General features: G+C 41.4%; 2 protein-coding genes and 1 long non-coding RNA gene across 4 annotated transcripts in view; 2 read left to right on the top strand and 1 right to left on the bottom strand.

Moving 5' to 3' along the window:
• The window catches only part of LOC133476370 (uncharacterized), a 28,979-nt gene extending 12,962 nt beyond the window's left edge, over positions 1-16,017 (bottom strand). Inside the window, exons 1-3 of one of the 2 annotated variants that reach the window (XR_009788042.1) lie at positions 15,749-16,017; positions 15,092-15,670; positions 14,188-14,328 (exon numbers count right to left, since the gene is read on the bottom strand). This is a non-coding gene — a long non-coding RNA (uncharacterized LOC133476370). Of the gene's footprint in view, positions 1-14,187; positions 14,329-15,091 lie in introns of both variants that reach the window. The other variant, XR_009788041.1, reaches the window with a different exon arrangement.
• A 171-nt stretch (positions 16,018-16,188) lies between these two features.
• On the top strand, positions 16,189-17,944 carry hmx1 (H6 family homeobox 1). The gene is made up of 2 exons (XM_061769661.1): positions 16,189-16,691; positions 17,124-17,944. The coding sequence occupies exons 1-2, from the start codon at positions 16,379-16,381 to the stop codon at positions 17,708-17,710; spliced, it is 900 nt and encodes a 299-aa protein (XP_061625645.1). The 5' UTR covers positions 16,189-16,378; the 3' UTR covers positions 17,711-17,944.
• A 1,176-nt stretch (positions 17,945-19,120) lies between these two features.
• hmx4 (H6 family homeobox 4) lies at positions 19,121-20,752 on the top strand. Its single transcript, XM_061771949.1, has 2 exons — positions 19,121-19,480; positions 19,588-20,752. Exons 1-2 carry the CDS (start codon positions 19,267-19,269, stop codon positions 20,157-20,159), a joined length of 786 nt encoding a protein of 261 aa, XP_061627933.1. The 5' UTR covers positions 19,121-19,266; the 3' UTR covers positions 20,160-20,752.
• Positions 20,753-21,950: the final 1,198 nt, after the last annotated feature.

The following is a 21,950-nucleotide window of genomic DNA, read 5'->3' on the forward strand; positions in this document are numbered from 1 at the left end:
GCTATGGTTGGTGACCAGTCAAGGGTCCAGTTTTTATGAATATTAAGCAAATATCTATCTTATTTTTTCACAATTTGGATCACTCATAACATAAATTCACTGCTTTTGTACGTGTACAATATGTATGTGACAAAAAAAGAAAACTGTACAAGAACAAAAAGTAATTAGTAATGGTCATTCAACTACATATCCATGATCAGTATTAACAATCTTTTTATATTAGTTTAATATGATGGAAGAATCTCTCTTTTAATGCTCTGAATTCCTATTTCAATGCTAGTGTTGTATTAAGTAGAATAATGGTTGGCCATAGGTCTGCGTGGATGGATGTAGCAATACTTCCCATAGCTCATGTCATGCTGACCACAGACTAGTTGATACTGAATCAACAGCCAAGTAGGGCACTCCATTTTGCCTCCAGATGTGATTAATCAACAATTCCACACACAATCAATCACATTTTAAAACAATCCATTATTTTGCCTAGACTAACCCTTTCATCCACTCCTGTTCTGTTTGCATCAGAGATAAAGTAGCATAGAGAAATGTTGGCCTGAAGACGTCATTATAATGTCTGCATTCAAAATACTATAAATAAAATGTTCATTTTCTTTGTCCGTCATTTGTTTCTACATTCACCAAAATGACGATTTACACTCGTTTCATATTGTCATCATCATCGGCATCAGCAAGTCGCTTGCGCCCTCAATGCCATGTACTTTATGCTGCCTACCATCTGCCCAGTGTAACCCAGGATGGTCAAGAGTTACCAAAATATAAATGATAAATTGTCTGTATGACGCAAATAAGACACGGGTTTGCGAAGAGGGAAGGTGCACGTGAACGGTGAACGTATACTGTACTTCTATTTCTCCAAATCTAGAGTGCCTAAAAGCCAACATAGCCATTTAGAATGAATACAAACCCAACCACCTTAGAAAATTTTTGACAGTTGACGGGTGCAATGTCATTGTAAAATAACCCACCCCAATTCCCCCACACCACCCCATGCTCATGCCCTCACCTGGGCTGCAATATGTGAGTGCTTTCTCACTTGTCCACAGTCACCTAATCCACTTCATGTCACCTGCAAAAATAAACTCTTTGTTGGATCATTAACATTTCTCAATGCTGTCATTTTCCTCCTGGGCAAACTGTGGAGGCTGTGATGTCCTTGCGATTGTACAATTCACTTTTCTTTATCCTCTACACATTTATTGATCTTCTGGGTGCGTTGATAGGTACAGCAGCGCAATCAAATAAGATCCAAGCTACATCAACTATTCTAACTTTACAGTTTTGATTGACGTGACTTTTATTTTGATAATTGTAGTTTGCAGTGCCGTAGAAATAGTCTGCATGCAATAGTTGTCCCCCTCTTATGTAGCCCAAGTTAAACCTCTTAGTATTTATTACGTTACCACAAACTACAGTCACTATAATAAACACACTGTGGACCTCATTAGACGTGCACGCGTACCTACATCGTGCTCGGTGAGTGTTAATTCACTTTGTCCTGTCTAAATCACGAGCACCCAGACACTGATCATTATCAGATCAGTAATTGACCCTGAGATGTGCGTAAATGGAGAGTATGATCTTGATCTTGTCAAAGTGGAGTTCTGAGCCATTAGCCTTTTCAAATCCAATCTAGATAGTGAAAGGGACCATGTAAAGGGACAGCCTTCAGGAGCAAAATATAAGAATTACTTAAGCATACTCGTTGCCATGGCAACCAGTGAAAAGTAAGCAAGGGAGTCATATGAGGGGCCGTTAGGGACATTATTCAGGATTAGCTCTCACACTTACTATTCAAATGCTTTCACACACACACAAACTACTGAAAGGCTCTCATAAGGACTACTCAAACCCTCTCATACCTACCAGTCAAGCTCTCTTTAACACTACTCAAATGCTCTCATTTACACTACTCAAATGCTCTCATTTACACTACTCAAATGCTCTCATCAACACTACTCAAATGCGTTCACGCGAGCATGTCAATCACATTCTCGCACGTATCACGTGCATTTACAAGTTCATGTCAATCATGCTCCCACGTGAATAGTGTCGATCTTTTATTAGGTAGTTAAATTCATCCATCCATCCATCCATTTTCTGAGCCGCTTCTACTCACAAGGGTCGCGGGAGTGCTGGAGTCTATCCCAGCTATCATCGGGCAGTAGGCGGGGTACACCCTGAACTGGTTGCCAGCCAATCGCAGGGCACATACAAACAAACAGCGTGCCGCCTTAGTTAAATTCAAAAAGGGAAATTATAGAGATGTACTGCACACACTCAGAGTGAAGTATTTCTTATTTAAAATATGTATTATTTTGATGATTGCAGCACATAGCAAATAAAAAAAATCCCCATATTGAGAAACTAAAATATAACGTCAAACGAAATAGTGAATTAATTCAAGAAATAGTGATTTTTAATGTAGAAATTAGGCTGGAATTTGCCCTCTGAAAAGTACTTCAGCGTTTAATCACTCTATGAGTACTGAAGAAAAACTTTTCAACTATATTCAAATTTATTGAGAGGTACCTATATTTAAAAAAGTCATGAAATATTTGACTCTGACTGTGTATAGTCTGGAGTGCATATCTATGACACGAGTTTCACTATGACAATTAAATTCCTTCATTCCCTTTGGACACCTCATTAGGTACACCGGCGCAGGGGAGCTTAAACGCGACTATCCGGCCATCCTGCCTGCAACGAACCGTATACATTTCAGATTGTAACGCAGCGCTGTTAAAACTCTGCCTTGAGTTCACGAGTAAACACACGTCCACTGCGCTTAAGCCCAAAAGGCACATTTATTCATCAGCATCAGCGACCGAATAATGGCGTCTCGCTCTTGATAGACGAGCCAGCCTAGCACTACGTCATACACGACAAGGCTTCTGATTGGCCGACCATTATGTCATATCCTACAGCACTTACACATTAAAAGCAATCATTTTAAATCAATGAGGAAAAGCGTTATTGAAACACAATAATCAACAAGTATACGACACATATACATTAAAAATATAAATGTATGTATAATGCTATGTAACGCTTTGACTAGTGTGTAAATGAGAGCATTTGACTAGTGTAAATGAGAGCATTTGACTAGTGTAAATGAAAGCATTTGAGTAGTGTCAATGAGAGCATTTGACTAGTGTAAATGAGAGCATTTGACTAATGTGTAAATGAGAGAATTTGAGTAGTGTAAATGAGAGCATTTGACTAGTGTAAATGAGAGCAAGACTCGTATTTATGAGAGTGTTTGAGTAGTCCTCATGAGAGCCTTTCAGTAGTTTGTGTGTGTGTGAAAGCATTTGAATAGTAAGTGTGAGAGCTAATCCTGAATAATGTCCCTAACGGCCCCTCATACAAAGCGGCTCCTCTCATTCCCTTTAAATATGGTGCACTCACAGTCTCGCATGGAGACATGGCACCATCCCTGTGCGTAAGAGGATGATGAGTTATGATCCATGCGTGAGCGGAGCATTGTCACTCCTCTGGCTATGGTGTGGCAACAGAGAATACAGAATGAGCTGGGGCCTCATGTACAAAAGGTGCGTACGCACAAAAACGTGGCGTCCGTTCTTTTTCACAGAAAAGTTCAGATGTATCAAGAGTGACATAACCGTGGAAATGTGCGGTGCCTCACGTCAACTTCATGGCTGGCGTACGCACGTTTCTGCAGCTTTTGGTGCTTTGGCGACACTTAGAGGTGATGCTGGGAAACTGTTCTCATAAATCTGCACACCAGAGACACATGAATAATTAGCACTGATGAACAATTCATGCCCGACAACATTTGATTTCAACAATGCAATGGAGGCAAGGACTGAGAATTCATTTGTTAACCAGTGTATTTAATGAACCACTGATATTTGTGAGGACACCTATTAATTGATCAAGGTGATCATTTATGCCGCCTATTGCCCTCACAATCGCTTCGTGACTCCAGCACATGCACTGAAAAAAGAGTCCTTTGAATTTACTTCATTTGAACATGAAGCAGCAGCGTCACCCACGATCGCCGCGATTCTCTCCTCGAACGGGGTGAGGCCCTGCGCGCCGGTTCTTCCGCCTTTTTTTGGCCACACTTTGGCGGTGGGCAGCTGTCCTCCGCTTCACATCCACCTTAATGTCTGACCACTTCTTTTTTTAGTTCAGCGTGTGCGCGCTATTCTGTCTCCACAGCATTGACAGCCGCACACGCGCTGTCCCATTCACTCCTCTTTCGCGTGTTGTTAACGCCGTAGGACAGCGTGACAAAGAGGATTTTCTTGCGTGCCTCCATTTCATTGAGCAACTTCACATTCAGAAAAAAAATCATTTTTGTTCATTACCTCGCTCATTTTCCCTTTTTTCTGATCATGCAGAGATCGGCATCTTAGGTGCAGGGTTCATTTAAATATGATTTGCATTTTCAAATGTGGGCGTGGACAGGGAGGAGTCGGCTACTCCAACGTGCGCTCATTTCCACGTTGATTGGAATGTACGCAGGAAATGTGCTTAGAATCATGAGTACGCAGAGTTTCATACATCTGAAGTTTTCTGGATTTGAGCGTAGGCCATGTTTTAGGAGGAAATCCACGCAAGTCTTTGTACATGAGGCCCCTGGTGATAGCTGGAGACTTAAATATGTCTGCGGAGCTTGGTATCTGTCTGCCTGAGCTCCGAAATCACCAAAATTGCGTTAGACCAGCAGTCTACCTTGCACCGGGACTTACAGTAGATGTGATCTGAGCAGGTGTCAATTTAGATTGACTTTTGCGCACCAAATTGTCACTGTCAAGATTGTGCAGCACCAGCTAAGATCAGAAAGAGAAAAGTCATATGGATGGAGGAACAGCTGCATTTGAATAATGTCATTGGAATGTGGAGGGACATGAAGACCATCTCAGGCCACAAGCAACCAAAGAACCAGATTGGGTCAATTGGTGCAGCACTCTTTGAGAACTTCTTTCACTCTCAATCTGTCCTTGCGTGGCACGGTGTTTGACTGATTAGCATATCTGCCTCGCAGTTCTGTGGACCCCGCTTCAAATCCGGCCTCGCCTGTGTGGAATTTGCATGTTGTCCCCGTGCCTGCGTGGGTTTTCTCCGGGCACTCCGGTTTCCTCCCACGTCCCAAAAGCATGTGTGGTAGGTTAATTGAAAACTCTAAATTGCCCCTGCATGTGTGTGATCTGATTCTGTATGTGGTGTGCAACACAAACTATACATCAGTGTGGGAGTTGAATTTCCCCTTTAGGGACATGAAAAACTATAATAAATTCTAAAAAAAAAAAAGTCATATTCAGCTAAGATACATTATTATAATGATTAATTCTTAAAAAGTTGTGACTCTCTTAAACTTATCATGTGAACCAGAAAAGCCCCAACACGCGCTAGCGTTGTGCTGTTTGAAAACTAACACTTTGGCGCCACCTTGTGACATCTAGATTTTGACATGCAAGGGAACCCGTGAGCATGTGCAAATTGTGTATGCTTGTTGACAGTTCATATGCAATTTGCACTGGCAGTAATGTGCGACGATAGTCGATTTCGCAGAGCGAGAGAGACCGAGAGAGAAATGTAATAAAACATGCAGTGTCCCTGGAATGGCCGTGTCACAGATTACATTCGTGTGGAAATGAACGCTAAAAGCCACAGCAGGGAAATCCATATAATAGAATCAATATCGCCAAAAGCTGCCTTTAAGATTTCCCCATTGCGAACAAAAAAGTTACTATAATTGTTATTATATTTTTAATTTACTCCAGAAAAATGTATACTGTTTATGTATATATCTAGAGGTGCTGCTGTATCAAAATGAACTTCTGCCAGAAATCAGGTTTACAATGTTTACTTTATGATTCCAATCATTCCTCTTTTGCTGAAAAAAAGGTACAAAATGAAGGAAACACATTTTTAGAGACTTAACATTGTACTGGTATGTGTGCAAATGTTTGGCCAGTTATTTAAAAAACGACCTCAGAGTGTTATTATTCTGCTACACTTCATGATGACAGAGATTTGGATGAGGACATCAAAGGAACTATAACTATAATAACTAAAAATAATGCTGAAATATGACCAAAAAAAACATAGGCGATAGCTGTGGTTTGTGCACACATTTGTCGTACACATCTAAATGTGGTATAGAGTGAAAATGGTATATAACGCGCAGTATACTACATGTATATATAAATATATCATATACAGCGGCTAAAATAAGTATATAACAGGTCACCATTTTTCTCACTAAATATACTTCCAAAGGTGGTGTTGACCAAAAAATTGTAATCCATATGTCCACAGAAAGCACAACAAATAAGATCAGAAATTAAGTTGTGTGAAAAAATGTGCAATTTTAACTTTTGATTTTATGGACATTACGCGTTTTCCTTTTTTTGCCCATTAAAGTCTGCGATGACATGATGCCACCAATCGTACAAAAAACGTCATAAACGCTAAGGCCTATGTTATGTCATATTACAAAAAAAATTTTTAAAGTGAGCGATGCAATCAACCCAAGAAACATTTCTGATGGAAATGTTTGAATTTTGCGATGATTGGACGGGGTTGATTCCCTGCTTGCAGTCCTCCTAGTCTGGGAATTCTGTGAAAGTTAATGCTGCCAAGTGTCTTCTTCGGGATTTTCGACATTGTGGACAATAGGTTTTTTACTTGAGTCTCTGAATTATCAGGTGTACTCTGGGAAATGCCGGAAAAGATGAGTTTTACAGCTTCTTGACTGTAAGTCCAGCATTACTTCTTTGATTTTTTGTTTTCTTTCTTGAGAACTTCAACCTAAGTTGTCACTGCTTTCATGGCTGAATGAAGTTTGGCATTGCTGGTGCATGAACTCCAACCTGGTTTGAGCTCCTTAATATCTTGGTGCAATACAGTAAATCAAGAAGTGACAGTTACTTGTTAATGGAGGAGAGGACTTGATTATGGGCTCCGGGTGAGCTGGGTAGTAGATCATCTGTGCTAGTAGATAAATTAGCTTTGCGGCACTTTAACAGGTTTCTCCAGTCATTGTGGGGGGATCTGTTAACTTGCATGACGAAGTATTCCAAAGATCCGTCAATGAAATATTCGAGTGGCTCCACAATGGTATCTTGAGGTCAGCAGGGATTGGAATAAAATAATTAATAATAATTAGCCCCAAAAAAGAGGAAAAAAAGTGAATACAAGGAGAAGGTCATCCATGCTTTTATCTCAAGTAGGTTTGACTATTTTAATGGTCTTCTGACATGGCTTCCCAAAAGAGCATTACACAGCTGCCGCTAATTCAGAATGTTGCAGTTCGGATTCTGAAAAGGCATCAGAACATAATACTCCAATTCTAAAATCACTACACTGGCTCCCAGTAAGATTTAAACTTAGGTTCTGCTACTATTGTATAAATCACAAAATGGTTTAGGTCCAGAATACATTAAAGACATGCTAATGGAATATATTCTAAGCCCAGTAGGGCTCTGAGATCGGCCGATTCAGATCAGACAACGAAACAGTCCAAAGCAAACATTGTGAAGCAGCTTGTAGTTGCTATACTGCAGGCAAATTAAATAAGTTGCCAGTAGAATTGAAGTCAGCCCCAAGTGTCAATGTCTTTAAGTCCAGGTTAAAAACTCTTCTTTTTTCTCATGCTTTTTAGAACATTTCCACTTTTTAATGATCTTTCCTGCACTGTACATTGTCCATCCATCCATTTTCCATACCGCTTATCCTCACTAGGGTTGCGGACGTGATGGAGTCTATCCCAGCTGACTCTGGGCGAGAGGCGGGGTACACCCTGAACTGGTCGCCAATCGCAGACTGTACGTTTTAAAATTTTATTTGCTCTCTTTGTTTTTACATTTTTTAAGCTCCTTTTTGCTTCTGATCATGTAAAGCACATTGAGTTACCTTGTGTATGAAATGCGATGTATAAATAAATTTACTTTGGTTGGCTTTGCTTTGCTTTGCTTAATAGTCAGTGAACTGGCCCTCAATTGATTGGTCACAGCAAAACTTCGACTAGCAAAACACACTGCACACATGAATACCTTTAATTATCAGCATCTGCAGCGCCCAACCATTTCTTGTGGTTGTTTTGACTCACATATGGATTCAGTGGTTTCGGGCGTAAACGTTACTAAAAAAAAGCGCCAGCCATTCTACACAACCTCTGCCTACAAAGTAGCAACGTTTCCTACCAACACATCGCCCCAGGAGCATCGGCTCCATTGAAGTAACTCCTGTGGTTCCCTATGCAGTCAAATGTTGATTTTTTTTTTTTTTTTTGGGACTTGCACTGCTACAGTAATTCATCATCATTATCATCATCATCATCATCATAAGTGTTGACATGTAAGCACTGGTACTTTACATTGTGTGTCTATGTTTACGATAGTGTATTTTTAAGGGTCCAGCAATGTTTGAACATTTTTCTAAGGGTTTGCCATAATAATAGTTTAGATTATTAGTATAGGCAATGAAGTCACTTTTAGGGGAGCATGAATTTTTTTCAAAAATGTGCTATTTGCGGTTGGGCTCATTGCCTCCAACCCCTCATGAATATTGAGGACCCTCTGTACTGTACCCCGATGACAGCTTGTACACATGACATCTTGGTTCAGGATTAAGGTGAGCCCTTTATTGGCTAATTTTAAACCTTCTCGACTCTTGCACATGGAGGCTGGACGACAACCACATAACCTCTGCAGTCATGCACAGAGCTACTGAAAATAGGCCATTTGTGTGTGCGTGTGTGCGTGTGTGCGTGTGTCTTAGCCAGGGAACCCTGTTTTCTTCAGTCTTGTCACGCAATGTTTCTTGAAGCTCCGCCCTTCTTCCACTTCTACAAGTCTCACGCACGCACGCATGCACACCAATACACACACACACAAGTAATGTACAGTACATTGACGAATGCGCGCATGTCCAAATATTGTTTATTCTTTTATGTGTCTTCAGGTTGACGTGACAGCCCTGCCCCCTCTTCACTCTCAGGTCAACTCTCTCTTCTTTTCTTTCACTTCAAGTCTGTCTTATTCTCGTCTTCTAAACTGATATTGTTCTATTTTTTAACTTGATGCCACATCTCATTTCTCTCACGCCTCTCTGTTTATTATTGATAAAATGTATAGATAAGAAAAAGTATTGAAACAATGTCAATTTTAAAATGTAAAGCGAGACAAAATACATAGTTTTTACCTACCAAATAAAAGTTGTTGTTTTGTGGCTTGTATCTTTAATTTATACATTACCCAAAAAAAACATTTTTTTTATTAAAGCATCTATTGACCATATAATTGGAACATATTTCTTGTTCACTAATAATAATACAGATTTAGATACTTAGTCACTTGACCATCTGAAATTATTAGCCACTTTTGCACATAATTACACTTTTTCGCATCCTTATAAACTAGGAAACTGATAGATAGATGTTTTTTGTTTATCTGTTGCTATTTTTTGTGGGGTTTTTTTTGTTTACTTTCTATTTGGGGCTATTTTAGAGAATAACGTTCCCAAATAGGCTCCACGAAGTTACGCCTCATCTTCTTGTCAACCCTCTGTGTAATGTAGTGTGTGTGTTTAGTCACGTCTTCTCGCAGTAGAACCTGTTAAATATATTTTAAGTGACTATTAATGACTCATAGGTAGATTTCATAATACAGTCAAGTATGTGGGTCGTTTGATTCTGCCACCATTGAGGTTTTGAGCAAGTTAAATTGCTTTTGTTCGTTTTATGTGTAGCTTTGTGGTTTGCAGACGATCATAAACTGTCGCTTTTGAACTTATGTCACCGAAAATAACAGCCCCATTGCCACAGATTAAGACAACTTGCAGTTTTATTTTTAAGCACATTCAATGGTAATACAGTGTTATATATTAGAATAAAAATTATTTTTAAAAAAGACAAAAAGAAAGAAAAGAAAAAAACCGCAACCCTAAAGTAACTTAATTTAATTTATTGTCTATAATCTACTATTACACTTTTTGGAATCTTTATGACAATTTTTTTTTAACAGTGGTGGTTGCAATAATTGCAAAACTAAAACTAAAAACATGTTAAAGGGACAACAGGGGATGGCCAAAAGAAAAACGTTTTTTGTGTCAAATTAATGACGAATGAGCTACAAATGCAGACCACAATATTTTATTTCAAAGATGCTTTTAGAAAAAAGTCGCACGCACATATATTTCTAAATAAACATGTCGTTGGACTATTAATTCACCTGCATGAGAGTTGCGTCATAAGCCATTTTAAAATTGTTGATATTTCCGTCCCACTTACAGTGTTGACAAAATATGAGAAACATGTCTTTATTAGCTCAACTTCTCTCTCGCAAGCATTACACAGCCGGCGCGCTGCAGGATATGATTTTCATATTGTATCGCATTTTACCTGATAAACTGGCGAATGTGAATATATTTTTCCACGGGTACCGGTGACACCCGTATGTTCAAACAATTCATTCATTTTGCAAAAAAAAATGGCAATATTCAAATTTATGCATTGGATAATATTATTATTATAATATATTCTATTTTTTAGCATCGATCATATTTTGCTTTAAAAGGCGCAGCGTAACTACTGGAAACTGGTGATTTTTGCGTTTTAAACGTGTTGGTAGCAGGGGGAGAAAGGGGCCGAAAGTGTAGTTTTCGGAGTGTTTGCACTGAGCTGACGAGCAGGTCGTGACAGGGGTTAACGTGCCGTGAAGGGGTTAAACAAACGGACATTCCCCTCACAAATCCTCCACGCTCATGGCTTTATAAGAGGAGCAATTCTACTGAGTTTAACCTGGCACGAACTCTTCTTATTAAACCATTTATACACTTATAGGGTAATGATTGCTGTACATACTGCCACGATAAGCTGATTTGAGTGCTAAACAAGGTCTTTTGCTCACTTTTTTTTTTTTAGAGGAGGCTGTAATCAACCCACTTCAAGTGTGTGACATTTTTGGTGCAACAATATATTGTGGTGGACCTGAGTATATTATTATTTTTAGATAGTGTTAAAATCATTTGTCAGCATTGACTTGCATGATCCTTGAAAAAGTTTGACCAAACGAACAAACGAGTGTTACATACAAGTGCATCGATGACAGCACCAGGCACCAGCATGTATACTTTCCACTAGGGCTGCAATTAACGATTATTTTAGTAATTGATTAACATTTGTATTTTTTATTTTTAGATTAATTGATGAATTGAAATTTTTTTTAAAGTTTTTTTTTAAATATTATTATTTACATCCCTTTATTAAACAACACGACATTATTTCATATTGATTAGGATTTAGTTACTTGATCATGGTCATAACAGGTAAGAAAATAAGCAAAAATGTTGATAATTGTTTTCCAAAGTAAAAGAAAACGTTTGCAAAGGTCTTGTTTTGATGAAACACAAAGATATTCAGTATGCTTTATTATACTTAATATAATGATTAATACTTACTGCTTTATTATCATAATACATAGAAATATTTATATTTACCATCGTGGGGCTGAAATTCACAGGATTTGGACAATTTTAAGTTAAACAAGGTCTCTTTGAAAGATTAATCGGTTATCAAAAAATCATGATCAATGAATTTGAGAATCGATCGAATAGTTGTTAATCAATTGATTATTTGTCGAAGCTCTACTTTCCACACATCCTTGAACATACTGTAATTTATCATGATACACATCTGCAGCAGCTGTTCTAGCAGTAAGACAGAAACCGATGTTCATAAGTTTAACCATAGAAGGAAAACAATTTTGTCCCATGGTGTTCAGTTCTTTTGCTTCTTAATACAAATATGAAAGAGCTGACTTTAAATCTCAAAACAGTAGAGTCGGTGTAAAATTCCCCAAGCCCTCTTAAGTCCTTTGATTTGTGAGTTGAAAATCTCCTGCAAGCATTCCTGCTTTGTGAGCCTTTCGCTGATATGGAGTTAAAACTGTCCTGCTATGGTCTGGCATTTGTAGGCTATAGAAGCTGTTGACTTGCACTGAGGGGAAAGAGCACGTCAGAGATTATGGGCAATTAAAGCCCACTTTATGCCGGTCTGCTGGCGTCACAAAGTCTGGCTGAGAACGCTCACCTCCGCTAATACTATCAATGAGCACAAACTCTGCGGCATCAACTTATTATGTACAGTGAATTATTAATACCAGAGCAAGCACATTCCGGCTCAGCTCGCTTGATAAATGGGCACAAACAAGATTTGGTTACCTACTGAAGAGTTAAGAGTACATGCTTTGTTAAGACAGATGGAAAGGCTTCACCTTATTAAACAAGTTAAATGGTTAATAAAAAAAAAAATTAAAAAAAGGCCATCACTTAGCTTTCAGGAAAACCCAAACACTGGATGTACTGTATCGTCAATATGTTGAAACTGTACAAAAAGGTATGCACTGTTCTCCATTGAAACAGCACTTTTCACCATGAGCGTGAGTATATTTTGCTTGTGTGACCTCTGTTCATATGTTTGAGCCACTGCAGGGAAACTCTCCAAAACAAAGGCGTGCCCTGCAGCAATACAATCTGCAAAACATGGTGGACGTGCAGTGATGAAACCTCTGATGTGGAATGAATTTGGAGTTCAAACAAATCCACCAGGAAAAAGAAACTTCAAAAGTCACACAAAAACTTGGAAGTCAATTATGGATTAACTCCAGTGTATATCCGCTGAAAATGTACTAAAGAGGAGTAGCTGACACACTTCAACATTCGCCAACCCTCACTTTCAAGTCGCTGCGACTGTGTCACACGTTATCCAATATGGAGACTTTTTAGTTTCGCTTTTATTTTTAGGGTTGAATACAGTGGTTAGCGTATTCTAACACTGGACAGTTATATCAAACATTTGCCAGTACAGTTTATTTTGCCATAATCGGTTAAAGGTGTTTGGGATTTTACTGTCCTTCTCCACCGTGTTTAATTAATATAAATAAATATTTCCAGTTGCTACTAATTATAGTGCATGACATTTCGTACTAAATTCCCATGAAACAGTCTTGAAGTGTTTATGGTGTGTTGCACTTAGTTAGCCAACAGAGGGCCCCCAACAAACCACAGAAAATTGTGTTTTACAAGTGTCATACATTGAAGACAACAAGTAGGAAGCAAAGGTTTGGGCCGCGCTGTAAAATAAGGTTGAGTATTTTCAAACGATCTCATGCCGTGCTGCTTTTTTGTCAAACAAGTTAGCTGAAGTCAATGTAGTTCAGCGTATGTGAGTGTTTTCATGGAAAGAGATTCATCCTCCTGTCTGTCTCACTGCCTCCAGTGGAATTAAGTGGGTCAAAGTGTCTCCACTTTCATTGACTGTACGAGTCAAAAAGCAGCAGAGCCGAAAGCCATTACAATCACACTCGATTGACTAACAGCTGCTATAAAAGAGTAATTAGACCTGTGAGTGAAGGAAATCTACAACCCCGATGAGGACAAAATGGAAATAGTCGCGCCTTGCCAACTTGACGGAATGTTTTACTCTGTTTCAAAGTAAGATTTCTACAAAATACCCTACTTTTCAGGCAGTTTCCAATTCAGTCACACTGATTTTTTCTCTCTCAGCAGATGGCAAGCCACTGTGTCCAGTACCAGGAGCTGGAAAAGACCGGTCACCAAAACAAGAGAACCACGCTCAATTTGCTCCCGCCATCTCCCGGAGCACATGCCGATGATATGATTTTGTGTGATGAAACATGGAGCGCGGTCGAGAGTCGACGTGGCGAGCTGTGGCGGCATGGAGGGGCCGTGACTGCGGAGCGGGCCAGCAGGCCATGAAAAGCAAAGGGCACGCCAGGCTGGATGAGGATCAGAAGAAGAAGGGAAAACGAGAGGAGGGAGCAAAGTGAGAGGAGCCTCTGGGTCTGTGGGGCCCCCCTGTGCAGGCGGCGCTGGCCAGGGAGCAACATCACTCACGTGGCCCCAATGTACGCACACAAGACTGATCTAATATGGGCTTTTAACACACATAAGCAAACCTGACAGAAGAACACGGGCCATACCCTGCAAATAAAAATCACAGATCAGAAACCTTTTCTCAAGCTGTTGCTGATATTAGCACATTTTCCAGCAAAAAAAAAAAAAAAAGGATGCGTGTTTTTCAGGAGTAAACTTTCTAGGGTGGGTATTTTGGGCCCATTTCAAGTAAAGGGAGAGAAAACGAGACATGAGGGCTACATTAGGTCTTCTTACCGATGCTTTGGCCATGCAGGAGATGACAGGTGGAAGACTCAGTTGTTCTTCTGTACAGGGCTCATGTTACCGATGTCTGCCCCGCGTGCTAGATTGAAGAGGAACATTACCGCTGATCCTCTGTCAAAGGGTAAGTCTAACCTGAGGGACAGGGGGGGGGAGAAGAGAAAGAGACTCAAGCTAAAGGTCACAGCCGCTGACTCCATTGAGGGAAATAAAAAGCTCAAATGTCTTGCCATTTGCACTAAAAGGGTAAAGACGCCCGTCAGCACTTATTTCAATCTTTCAGATAATCAAACGGTGAAAGGCTTACCCGATGAAATCTACTCTTAATAAATGGATTTTGCTTGAAAACTCTTAAGTGTATGACAGTGGTTAAATTTCTAGACATCAGGTTAATTCATCTCATTCCAAGGTACCATAGAAAGTGCATTTATTTGTATTTACTTATAAGCGTACTTAATAAAGCAGAAACATGACCTTAAGCACAAACTCATACTAACAACCAACTGACAACCATATAAGGTGTACATACAGTTTACTATTTTTAACACATTGAAACATGATCTGTAAAACACTATGTTATCTAACTTTAATAATATATCACAGCTTGTAAATATATGAATTTGATGCAGCAGTGCACATATGGAACAGATAACAAAAATCACACTACAGTATAACTAAATCGGTTTAGCGGACGAGATTTTCAGTTGCGGGTCAAACTGTGGACCAAAATGTGAAAATGGGAAGTTGTTGCCAGAGGTCAGCGTACTGACGCTTGGCCCTTAAATCCATATGCCAACAGCTCCACTATCTCACCTAAATGTAAAGACAAAAATCACCCCCAAAAGAATGATGCAGTAAAATATGCTTTCACAGTATACTTAATATTTAGGACACTTACACTTAAGTGCATCACAGCGATGATGATGATGATGAGGAAGCTATGATGGTGGTGGTGGGTCCTCAAGGGATCTCGCACAGGGTGCCATTCACGCTGGGTATAGGTCTAGGCCACAGGTATCCCAACTCAAGGCCCCCGAGCAAGATCTGGCCCTCCGGGTCATTTTATGAGGCCTGCTAAACCTTTCCTGAATTTTTCAAAATTGGCAATAAAAATGACAATTACCAAATGTGGGGGCAATTATGCATATTGGGATGGGACTTCTTATTGGGGTTCCCACATGGAACATATTAGGTAGGGGCAAGAAGTGCAACCGCCTTACACTGGAGCCACCTGTCTACTCTAGAAACAAACACAGTGCCGCTCAGCTTCTGACAAGCAGACATGATCGGTGCCTATATCTGTAAAGAAAGAAATAAAAGCTAGAAAGTAACTTCCAGTGGCATTTGAACAGCCTCTTCTTAGCTCTTTAATAAGAGCCAAAGCATTAAGAAATGTCAGTGTTAATTCATACTGTTTAAAGTTTTACTGTTGCACTTGTCTGTCATTCGTTTCCTGAAAATAAGATACTGCACTTTCCTGAAAAGAAGGGGAAAAAGTCGTTAAGTTTCAATTGAAATGTCTTTAAATTTAATTCCCTTACTGCATAAACCTGACCTTGAAGCCTAAACCAACGTAGCGAATCACGATGTATTTTAACAGTCATAGCCTAGTTAAACATTCTGTGCGTTCACCATTAGAACCGCTTCCCGTGCAGTCCGATAAGAAGTTTGACAATCCTGCGACCTGGGCCGATGAAGCCCAAAAACTCTCAGACCCCGTCTGCTCCAAGATCTTTCAAGGTTGCCTTGTGGAGGCAAGATGCCAGAGTGATGGATGCTCCCCTAGTGGATCTTCATTTTAGATTCGCACTTTATAAAGACGTAACAGAGCCTGCAGGGGCGCAGTAAGGGACGGGCCTTAACAGCAGCATTGTAGGCACTGGTGCAACGAGACGGAACTCTCCTCTCCCCGGAAAAGCCCATTTGATATTGCGCTCGTCCAATCACACTCGCCGAGCGTGACTGGACGTTTCACTGTACTGTACCAGTGCTTCCGTCGCCCCGTCCCCGCAGTGACTCCCCGTCCCGGCACAGCGCTAAAGCAAAAGCAGCGATGACGCGTCACAAGGCTGCTTGGACTTTTTGGACCTTTTTGGAACGCTAAATGCAGACGAGATTGGCTTGATGTAACATTTACGCGGCGAAATCCGGGGGTGGGGGTTGGGGGGGGGTTGGGGGAGTAAAGATGCAGAAAAGGCTGACGGACTCCCAGACAACTCTATTGTCATCACCGAGGGCGTCGTCGTTTTTCATCGACAATCTGCTGTCCTCGGGGCATGCACACGAGCCGGATAGTCCTTCCGAAAGTAGCCGGAGTGGTGCCGCGGTGAGCACGGACTCTGCCGGCCTGGTCTGGTACGCTCGGCGCGGCATGGCGCGCTCACCGGCTCCCGGTGGCTGCAGCCCAGCCTCGTCCCTCCTGAGCACAGAGCCGCTGGCGAGCTGGTACGCCGCCGGGAACACGGGCTTGCTCTCCAGAGCTTTGGACGCGCCACACAGTGAGTATCGCTCAAAGAGCCAACTGAATAGGAGTTGCAAGGTTTTACAGATCACGTATTTCAAGTCCATTGTGCAATATTCAATTGCCTGTCATTGAGCTTTTTTTTTTTGTTGTTTTGTTTTTTAATGCGTGATCCATTGTGAATCTATAGCGACTCTTCACGTGAAAAGACATTTCTTCAACGTAATCCACAAAAGAATTGTTCCACAGCTTCTCTTAATTACTGTAGCTTCCCAATAATGCAGCGCATTACTCGTATAGTGTTGACATCGCAAAACACACAAACAAACAAAAAAGTGTAGCTACGGTAATCAAGACCCATAAAGGGGGCACACATGCAGAGTGAGTGTGTGTATCGCTCCCAAGTGCTGCATATTGCATATTTGATGATGAAAGTTGTACAAAGCGCTGAATTCTTCCCTCCTCTCAGGTCCACGCGTCAACGCGAGGTCCGAGGACAACCGCGGCTCCGTGTCGACCAGCGACCCAAGTTCTCCCGCCGTGTCAGAACCGATTACAGACGACAGCTCGGAGTCCGACGGGAAATTAAGCCACAGCAACCCGATTGACGACAACGACGAAGCTCAGAGTGGCTTTGACGCATCTTCTGAGCCCAACACGACCCGGAGGAAGAAGACCCGGACTGTGTTCAGCCGCAGCCAAGTCTTCCAACTGGAGTCCACGTTCGACGTGAAACGGTACCTGAGCAGCTCGGAGAGAGCTGGCCTGGCGGCGTCTCTCCACCTGACAGAGACCCAAGTCAAGATCTGGTTCCAGAACCGGAGGAATAAATGGAAGAGGCAGCTGGCGGCGGACCTCGAGGCGGCGCACGTAACCGACCAAAGCCGGCGGCTCGTCAGAGTCCCCGTTTTGTATCACGACGGACCGGGAGCCGGTTCTGCGCTGGCTTTCCACTTGAGCGGACAGCAGGTCTTCCCCAACTCCATCGCGTACCCGCTGTCCTCCTTCGCCCACTCCATCAGCATACTCAGGTCGCAGATGAGCGGCCTGCTTTAAAGACCCATCCGACTATATTTCTACTGCAGTGCAATAACACACGAAGTGCTGGGAGCATCCAAAGGAACCATTACGCCACAAAGTCAAATCACCTTTTGTGTATCCACGTGTTCAAGTGCGCTGTTTGAATAAGCGACTATTTTTTCGCCAAACGTTTATATTTGGAAAAACACACACGTTTTCATTATTATCATTTTTTCCCCCCCCCACTCAATAAATGAATATAAATACTCACTCTTTTTTTTCCCTGTGTATGTTCACTGACTAATATATACGCAGTTGATCAAAATAGTGTAAATCGCAAAGGTTCGGGGACACGATAACTTTAAAGCAAAACAAAGTCAGGATCATTGTTTGTCATTTTTTCCCACATCAGCCTAAAACGGCACATTTATAAAAATTGCCAACAAATAAGCAAAATAGCAAAATGCTATACTGCATTGTTTCAAATAAGCGTCTGCAGCTCGGATCGTTGTGGATTAGACTCAAACGGCACACAAAAGACATCAATGTTTTCCCTTTTAAGATAATATTGTTTATTTAAAGCTCTCGTAAATATCTGGTGCTGTACAAGCAAATAAAAAAATGTGAATAAAGAATTAAAGCGTAACAGTAAAAAGGAGTAGGTGAATTGTGATTAATTATTCTGCAGAAAACTATGACTCGAACTAATAACACAATATGATGAAACGGAATAAACAGTTTAATTAAAGCAGGTCACGAGAATAAAGTCTAATTTTCCCAAAGAATAACGCTCCATTATTTACACCTGCACAATAATAACATCCAAAGTAAAATATGTATCAAATGTCTGCGTATCTTTAAAAAAGATAATGAGGCTGTTTTGATGAACACCAGAGAGAGGTGAATTTAACTTTGTTTTTTTTTTGTATTTCGCATATACGAGTGAGTAGAAATGCGTTGTTCCTCAAATTTTGGTTGCCTCATGGCAGCCAGACAAGCGCAAAGTGTTTGGAGTGCGGCATCTATTTTGTTGGATCTTTTGATTTTGAAGCGTCGCGTGGCCGATGGGCAATCGCGTGCACGCACAGCATATGTGCACACACCTCTGTGATTGAAATCTGTGGACCGTTTTAGGGTAGCGGAGTTCAAAACAACCTATGCGAGCGTCTGGCCAACGTCTAGATAGAAGGTGAATTAAGACCGTGTGCGAATGAGCCCGCCGGCGTGGAATGACGTGTTAGCGAGCAGCAGCGGGACTCGATGGAGAAGATGTAGCCCGGGTCCGCAGAAAGCGAGGATACGACGCTCTCGCGTTCGCATCGCATCCCTTCGCTGTGATTGGTCCGCAGCGTTTGTCAATTGGACCAATGAGCGAGGACCTTGTGCGTCCCCCCCCCCCTACCCCCCCCCCCCCCCCCCCCACACACACACACACATCCAACGCGATGTGAGCGCCGAGGTTACACACCGAGCCGCTCCTGCCAAGCAGTGGATGCTGCTATGGTGTGTGCGCCATCCAATCCTTCGCGGTGATTGCTCGTGTTTATCGAAGAGGAGAAGTCAACAGCCGGGGTGTTTACGCATTGGAGAATATGAGTAAAGTGGACGCAGCATGTCGTCCCAGCGCCTCTCTCAAGTTCACCATTGACAACATCCTCAACCTGAAGACAAGCGGGCGCGCCGGTGACCGCTGTCACCCCCAGCGAGAGCGCGATGTCTCGGCCAACGCGACGTGTAAAGGCCGCATTCCGCAGAGCCACCTGGAGGGGTCCGGAGCCCATCGCAGGCAGCGATCGGACGAAAGTGGTAAGGGCTACATCACCATAACGCATTCTTCTTTACGCACACAAGCGGGTAACTCAATGCGAGAGGAGGTGAAAGCAAGTGTTTGTTGTTGTTGTTTTTGGTTCCAGACTCGGCCACCGACAACGGCCGCGCTGTGGAGGAGGTGCGCTTCGAGAGCGGGGACAGCAGCTGCGACGACTGCAGCTCCACCACCACCTCCACCACCACCACCATCACCACCACCACCACCACCACCACGGAGCCTCTTAAAGCGGACAGTTCCGCCAAGAAGAGCAAAATGATCACGAAAAAGAAAACGCGCACCATTTTTTCCAAGAGACAGATCTTCCAGTTGGAGTCTACGTTCGACATGAAGCGCTACCTGAGCAGCGCCGAGCGCGCCTGTCTCGCCAGCTCTCTGCAGCTCACCGAAACCCAGGTGAAAATTTGGTTCCAGAACCGCAGGAATAAGTTGAAACGGCAAATCTCGAGTGAAATCGACGGGCCGCTCAGCGACTTCCCAGAGACGGTGAAGCCCGTGGTGGTCGGTCAGCTGCCGGCCTTGTACAAGGAGGGCAGCCTGCTGGGGAGGTGCCTCGTGCCCATGCCGTTGCCCGTCGTCTACCAGGGTTCGAACACGCCTTACCTCTGTTTCTCCAACACCAGCAAGTACTTCAGCCTCTATGACGGGGACGTATGACGCGGCCACCGAGCCTGCGTGTGCAAACAGACACTTTTTTGTTTGTGCCAACTGGAGCATTTATGGCGTTAAGCCTACAGTTCGAAGGGCCGGACACTGGCCCAAAGTGTTCAAAAGAAGGATGCAAGAAGTAGGAACATATCACACAAGAGCTGTTTTTTGGGTATTATTTATTTATTAGCCTGGCTTTTGTGTAGGCCTAGCACTTAAGACAAAAACAAGATATATGTAGCAGGCCTATAGCAAATGGTAGCCTGGCCGTGCATGGCCTACATCACTAACATCTTATATTGTTTACATGATAGTCCATTATCATTGTTATTATCATCATGATTATTATTATTATTATTATTATTACTATTATTCTCAACAACAGCCTATGCCACCAAAGAAATTAATACACCTTGCATGCAATTCCAATATAACGACTTTTGGATTACAGAAATTATGTATTTAAATGAATGTCATTAACATTTTATTCATGCATGTCTATTTTTTTTCCCTTAAGTATATCTTACACTTACGTTATTCTACATTTGCCTTTAGGCTCATTACAGCATTTACTGCAACTGTAATTAAACGCTCTTTATTCAAGAAAACCTTTACAACTGATTCAATAATTTCCGGTGACTCGGCTGGACCAAATGTTTACTATGTAAATATGTTTTGGATTTTACATGAAGTAAGACCCATAAAGACTGCTTTGACAAATCCAATATTTCAACACAAACAGTCAATGAACCAAAAAGTTGCCTTCAGAAAAAGAAATACAAATAAATAATAAAATAAAATAACAGGTGTGCATGCGCCCTATGAAACTGGAAAGAAAACACTCAAATACCGAAGTGGTTAAAGCAATAACATAATTAGAAGAAATTCCTGTCAAGTAGTTCAATACTGGCTCCCAACATAAAAGCAAAGACTTTCCTTAGGAAATAACATCCGATCATTGTCTTTTATTTTCCTGTATTTTAAGAAAAAAAGGACCAAGTTACACCTCTACATGCATTTGTGGGAAATCTTGGAAATAAACCAAAATGTAATGATATCAAAAGTGATATAACTGAATGCATCGTAATGATAATAATAGTTTAGTATTAATCCATTAGCATTGAAGAAGCACTTTACTTTCACAATGACTTTGTTTTGTTAATATGAACAACTGTGTACATCAAATAAAGCCTCTTGGAAAATATTTATTATTAATAATAACAAGGCGAACGAATGGTAAGACGAAACCTCCTCAGTCTTTCTTAAACCTGCTCTCGCTGTTGTTTTACCATAATCAAGCATCCAGGTAATCTTCACAGACATACAGCGCCAAACCTAACATAATATTGATACGTGACACGGGAGAAGATGAACTCTGACTCCCATGAGGCCTTTCTGTAGGGAGACCATATACATTAGAACTGAAATACTACAATAACTTCAAAATCATAAACTCTCATTAATTCATCATTTCTAACCATTTCTAAGCCAATAAGGCTTCTCTTTTATAGTGGTCTAAGGATATCTAGTTACAATTCTGCATTAAACCTAGTAGTAAAAGTAGTAAAAACACAATACTACTACATCGTCTTAATCTATCTGAACATTTTAGAAAAAAAAAACATTCAAATACTGTTTAATGTTGTTTTTACCTAAAGACCCCCTGCCTTGAGTTGGAAGTCCGTTGACCCCATCAGTGAAGTCCTTTGACATCTAGTGCACTTTACCAGAAGACTTACACTCCATGAGCTCCACCCTATGCTGCTAAATATGCTATCAACAGGAAACAAGCATGAACGC

Source organism: Phyllopteryx taeniolatus, chromosome 4 (assembly GCF_024500385.1).
Source record: "Phyllopteryx taeniolatus isolate TA_2022b chromosome 4, UOR_Ptae_1.2, whole genome shotgun sequence".
In the NCBI taxonomy this organism is placed as follows: Eukaryota; Metazoa; Chordata; class Actinopteri; order Syngnathiformes; family Syngnathidae; genus Phyllopteryx; species Phyllopteryx taeniolatus.

Excerpts from the sequence above, each read along its gene's own strand:
- hmx1 (XM_061769661.1), top strand. The coding sequence starts at position 16,379 with ATGCAGAAAAGGCTGACGGACTCCCAGACAACTCTATTGTCATCACCG. Across the intron at positions 16,692-17,123 it reads AGCTTTGGACGCGCCACACA|GTCCACGCGTCAACGCGAGG; the intron begins GTGAGTATCGCT and ends CCCTCCTCTCAG.
- hmx4 (XM_061771949.1), top strand. The coding sequence starts at position 19,267 with ATGAGTAAAGTGGACGCAGCATGTCGTCCCAGCGCCTCTCTCAAGTTC. Across the intron at positions 19,481-19,587 it reads GCAGCGATCGGACGAAAGTG|ACTCGGCCACCGACAACGGC; the intron begins GTAAGGGCTACA and ends TTTTGGTTCCAG.